Consider the following 5168-nt stretch of genomic DNA (forward strand, 5'->3'; position numbering starts at 1 on the left):
AGGTAGAGCAAAGTGGCCCTTTTCTCCCTCGAGGCGTACCCTCTCTGTGTGTACAGCATGACCTTCCTTCCCTCAATGGTCGCGGTGATAAGGGCATCCACATGCAGGCTTTCCTTCTGAGGGACTCCTGATCGTGCGTTGACCCACACGCCTGGGAGTGTCCCGATGGCCTCCGTCCACGTTGTACCCATGTCACGCGACTCGTACACCCTCTGACCATTCTCGCAATCAACAATCATGAGAAGTGATCCCTCCCACTCGGTGATGCGGGGTGTCTCGCATTTCGGATAAGAAGTGCCCTCTGGGAACATCCAGGTACTGCCGTTGTCCTTCGAGTAAATGATCATGGAGTAAACGTCAAAAAAATTTTCTTCATTCATCGCCATCAGAGAAAACACAATAGTGCCATCCTCCATCAGAACACCTGCGCCACCAGAAGCAATGAACTCCCTCCATTCACCTTTGTGAGAAGCAGAAGAGATCGGTTTCGGGAGTGGTTTTGGGTCGCCCCATTTTATCCACTCACTCGGCTCGCCGCCCGCAGAAGGCTTCGTGACCTCACCAACAACCAGTTTTAGTTCGAATCTGCCCTCTCTCCAATCCCCATTTACATCGGACAAGGCAGTGCCTCCCGCAAGAAGAAACACCTTATTGCCCTTCGTGGTGGTTGTGGGGCGGAGCACAACATCCAAATTCTCCTTTCCCTCCGCTTTACCAAGCACAGTGTGTGCCCTCCATGTTTCGTTACCGACCTCACCAACAAGAGTGGACCAATCCCACGCAGAGTCGATGTACTCCGCAACAACATCAGAAAACGGCTTAGTTGATTCGGTAGGGGAGTTTTTGGCATTTATGTGACCCTCGGCAAAAGCAGCAATTACTCCACCAGCACTGACGAGAGAGGGTGAAACAAATGAATCCCTCCCACTTGAGCCAGTCCCCTTCTTCGGCAGCACCTGCGTCGTCTGCGGCACAAATAGATCGACCTGTTGCAGCCCCTCAACACCCCCTGAAGCACTCCCCTCTGCAGTAATGGCACTCGTCAATGCCGACCCAGGAGTTGAAGCATCAGCATTATTTTCCACCTGAGCGGTCGCAGCTCCACTGCAGCACATCAACACGACAAATAGGAGCAGCACCGCAGAGGTAAACACACGCCGGGACATGTTGGACCTCTGCCGCTCACTCTCTCTTCCTTCCCTCCTCCTTCCGCTGGATCCGGTCACGCGGCGACGGTTGTGTGTGTGGGGTGCCTTCACTGTAACAGCACGTGAGAGCATATAAATATGTGTGTGTGGGCGGTGTGTGTGCTGTTGGTCCTTTCAGAGCCTTCGAATTTCACGGTAGCGATTAGCGCTTGTTTTCTTTCCTTCCTAGTGTGTCTGTGTTCAAGAAGTGGAGAGTACAGCAGCAACAGCGGCAATACACCAGAAAAGTCAGTGAGAAGCAGAGCACAACACCCACGCAGAGAGCAGCAACACGAGACAATCCGGAAGGAACAGCACAGAGAACCATCGCCCACAGAAAAGAGCAGCAACGCGGCAAGTCACAGCGGGCCGTCGGTGTGTGCGGGCCAGCCCTCACGCGGTGCAACACGCCACACCCAACAGGGAATGACAGACAGACAGGCGGAGAGAGAGATATGAATGGATGCCGCCAAGAGGCACTCACAATCAACATGGCCCGTGAGCATGCAGCCACTCCACGCAGGAACACAGGAGGAGAGGGTGACAGGAGAAAAGCAAGAAGCAGCATAACACACACGGAAGGAACAAACGACAGGCGGGAAAAGCATCGCCAAAGGCCCTCGCCCTGGCCAGCGACTCCACACCAGCCCTCACACACACACACCATCGCAGTGCTGCCAGTACGCGGATAAGAAAATTCGGCCCTCCACACAACAAACGCACACACCGCCAGCAATCAACCACCAATGGACAAGAACGAGAAGAGGCACACCGCCACCGCCTCCATTTCAATCCCACGGCAACGGAATACGGCCACAGCCCGCTGCCGGCACACAACGCACACGGAGCCAGCAATCGCCCAAAGAGCCACACGAGGAAGTGGATCCTCATCCAGCCATGACGCGGCGCCTCACTCCACGCGGTTACACGGAGCACACCATTTCCTCAATAGAACTTATTCGTCGCCCATCCCTTAAAGATGCCTCTGTTAGTGATGGGCCTTCGAACACAATAGAAGAAAATGGACAATGCAGTAACGCCGTGACACCGCCAGCCACAATGATTCTCTCATACCGGGGCAATTCTCCGATTATGCCTCGTATGCGCACACAATCAAAATAACATATAAAAATCACCCAATGTTTTTCTACCAGAAACCAAACAACCCCACTCCCTCCCTAATTTCTTTTGTCACTGTTATGTTCGATAGCGTTGGACATTTTTGGCATTTGTGTGCGGTGCTGCCGCCTGGAGATGGTGCACCCGCACCGCATGCTCGGACACAAGCATCCAAAAATACATAAATCCCACAATATTTTTTTTTGCCACAAATCAAACTGTCTCGTTCACTTTCAATTTCCTAATCTATTTTCCTATTATTATTTTTTTTTTTTTTTGCACACTTCGGAAAGCTTCTTCTCTTCTAAAGTCTCTGCACGATATTGACACTTGGTACTGGTGCACCTCTTCCTCCCAGAACACCGAGTCTCACGGCTCTCGTCGCTCGCATTATTGGAATTCTCGACATCACATCTCTGCCAGTCGTTCATCGGCGTGCTGTCTGGGTGCTGCACATAAATAATCTCCCACGACATGTCTCGGGATAACTCCTCCCAACCACTAAAATATGCCGCCACGCACTCAGTGAACTGCCTCACAGTGCTGGCGGTCGTGTGGTGCCCACCCGTCGTATTCATCCGCAGCCCAACCACCGTCATTGGATTGGACTCCGAGAAAAAAAAAAGGCGTCCACCAGCGGAAAGTTTGCGGCCCACGGTTTGTACAGCACCCCGTACTTTATTTTACGGATCGTTTTCTCATATTCACTCGGCAGCAAACCTTCATCTCCCTTGGGATGCGGTTCAGGGGCCAACTTCAAGACGCAGGGCTTTGCTTGACGTCCTGTTGGTGGCCCAAACTCCGTGAGTTTCGTCGCTATTACCCTGACAAAGGCACTCTCCGTGAACGATTTCAAAGCAAACCATCCAAAAAAAATTGGCAAAAATATTATCCTTCGACGTCAACATCAGCTTCAAAAAGCTATTTTATTTCGTTACACGTGGGAAACGTTCCAACGTCCGTTCCTCGAGGTAAGCAGATATCGGTGCATTGAAAAGGATCACACCGCCTGCGTATATTTCCCGAACAACTTTCACAGGCTTGTGGGACGGATCCTCAGAATACCATGGCGACTCACCTCCCCGTGAAAAGTGCTCTTTCACAGTTACCTCGTTGATCGATTGCAATGCAAACCTCACCGCTCCGCAGCGTTCCTTAAACGCCCCCTCATCAAAGACGTGACGTGGAATCGGTCCCAAAAGATACATGTGTTTTTTGACCTCTTTCCAGTATTCCGCTTGTTTCTCTTTAGTCTCATCACGCGTTATCCAGGCGCACATCGCCTTCACATCCATCTCGTCGGGGCAATTCACGATGATTCACGCGGCTTGTAGTTGCTTCGCCCACTCATCATAGTTGGTTACCTTTGGCAATGACACCGCAATCATGCCCAATCCAGAAGTAGGCGCAAAATGTCTCGGTGGCGGCGTTCCCTTCTTTGCCACATCGTAGATAATGTACACATTCCTCCCATGCCCCCTCAAACTTCTCAACTCCGAGATGCACATGTCCTCATCGCCGTATCTTGTCGCCGCTCTGGTGGTTTTGTCAGACACGTACGCATCTCCTCCACCAAAACAGTGGACTACCACTTGGAGTTTCTCGAGATCGTAGTGCAGCAGCTGGTAGAGGAGGTACGAGCCGACAGCCACCGATTTCCCTATCCCGGGCGTCCCAATCAACACACGCCGCTTGGGCTTAAAGTCGGTCCCACCGTGAGGGCTGAACCACGCGGTTAGATCGCCCTTGACGATCTGCCACACTCGCTCCAACTCACAGTTTACAAAAACGTCCTTAGGAGGATCCTGCATCGTATTCCACGAGTACGGCCATCCCTTCTCCGAGGCGAGCAACATCAACACGGGAGGTGCTGCACCGAATTGCTGCACAGCGTCATTCTTTTCGAGAGTTTGGCCAACTGCCTTGTAAGTCCATGGCTGCGGTGGTTCCCCCTCCCTCACATCCATTCCCATTTCTGTGTCGTCGTATACTTCCACGACATGGTGCCACCTCGCATTGTACACAGACTCGTAGCATCCCTCCAGTTTCTCCGGTGCGCTCGTCGTCGTTGGGTTCCTCGCTTCCTCGGTAGCCGCATCCAAGAAATGTTTAGTGGAGTTATGAACAGTTGCTTTTACCTCCGCAGCAGCTAATGACCACCCCGGTAGATTGTTGACACCCTTATCGCAAAGCTTGCGTATATCCTCATCGAAGATCGCTTCACCCTTTGCAGCTCGCTTCATACTCAAATAATGACCTGATCCCTGTATTTCGTTCAATGCTCCTTTATCACGGATATACTTCGTGGGGTCCTTGAAAAACTCCTCCAGCAAGACATCCCGATTGGTGTCCACAATGCCCCTGCCGTCCAGTTCCCTCGCAAGAAAGTCGTTCAGCTTCATTTCATTGACGCGAACCCTTCATTTAAACAGTACATCTTCGATATTAGTGGAAATGGTAAATTTCATTTCTTGCGTTCGTCTTAGCCTTCCCTCTGCCTCCCGCCTCGCTTCTGTCAGTACCTGCGTGAGTACCCCGTTTGGTTTTCCCCTTGCAAGAGGAGTGATCGTATCCTTTCTTTCATAGTCCCTACGCTGCCCGAGAGAGAGCACACCTTCGTGAAGAGGCTTAGTAATGGCCTCCAGCGCTTGGTGCGCAGTGAAGTTAATAATTTCTTCAAGAAGCCGCTGGTCTTGTACGTAATCATCCGGCTCCTGAACAAACATCTCCATCGTCACATTGTAGTCTTTCATCAACGGCCGCCCTGCCGCCAACATAATTCCAAAGGAAATCACTCAGCCTCATGTTGGTGCTGCTCATGGTCCACTACGGCCACACTTCACTCCCCACCGCATGTCGAGC

At 51.8% G+C, this 5168-nt stretch overlaps 1 protein-coding gene and 1 pseudogene across 1 annotated transcript, besides 2 other annotated features; both read right to left on the reverse strand.

Moving 5' to 3' along the window:
• On the reverse strand, window positions 1-1280 carry Tc00.1047053508225.4 (trans-sialidase, putative; the record flags this gene model as incomplete). Its single annotated transcript, XM_798973.1, has 1 exon — window positions 1-1280. A coding segment is annotated over one exon (1280 nt), but the record flags the coding sequence as incomplete, so codon positions are not given.
• Window positions 1-5168: a sequence feature (areas not merged during assembly with more than two copies in the genome that could not be assigned to a particular haplotype).
• Window positions 2543-5168, reverse strand: Tc00.1047053508225.20 (annotated as a pseudogene; the record flags this gene model as incomplete).
• Window positions 2562-2584: a sequence feature (AT_rich).

The sequence above is a fragment of the Trypanosoma cruzi genome, genomic scaffold, assembly GCF_000209065.1.
Source record: "Trypanosoma cruzi strain CL Brener 1047053516725 genomic scaffold, whole genome shotgun sequence".
NCBI lineage: Eukaryota > Euglenozoa > Kinetoplastea > Trypanosomatida > Trypanosomatidae > Trypanosoma > Trypanosoma cruzi.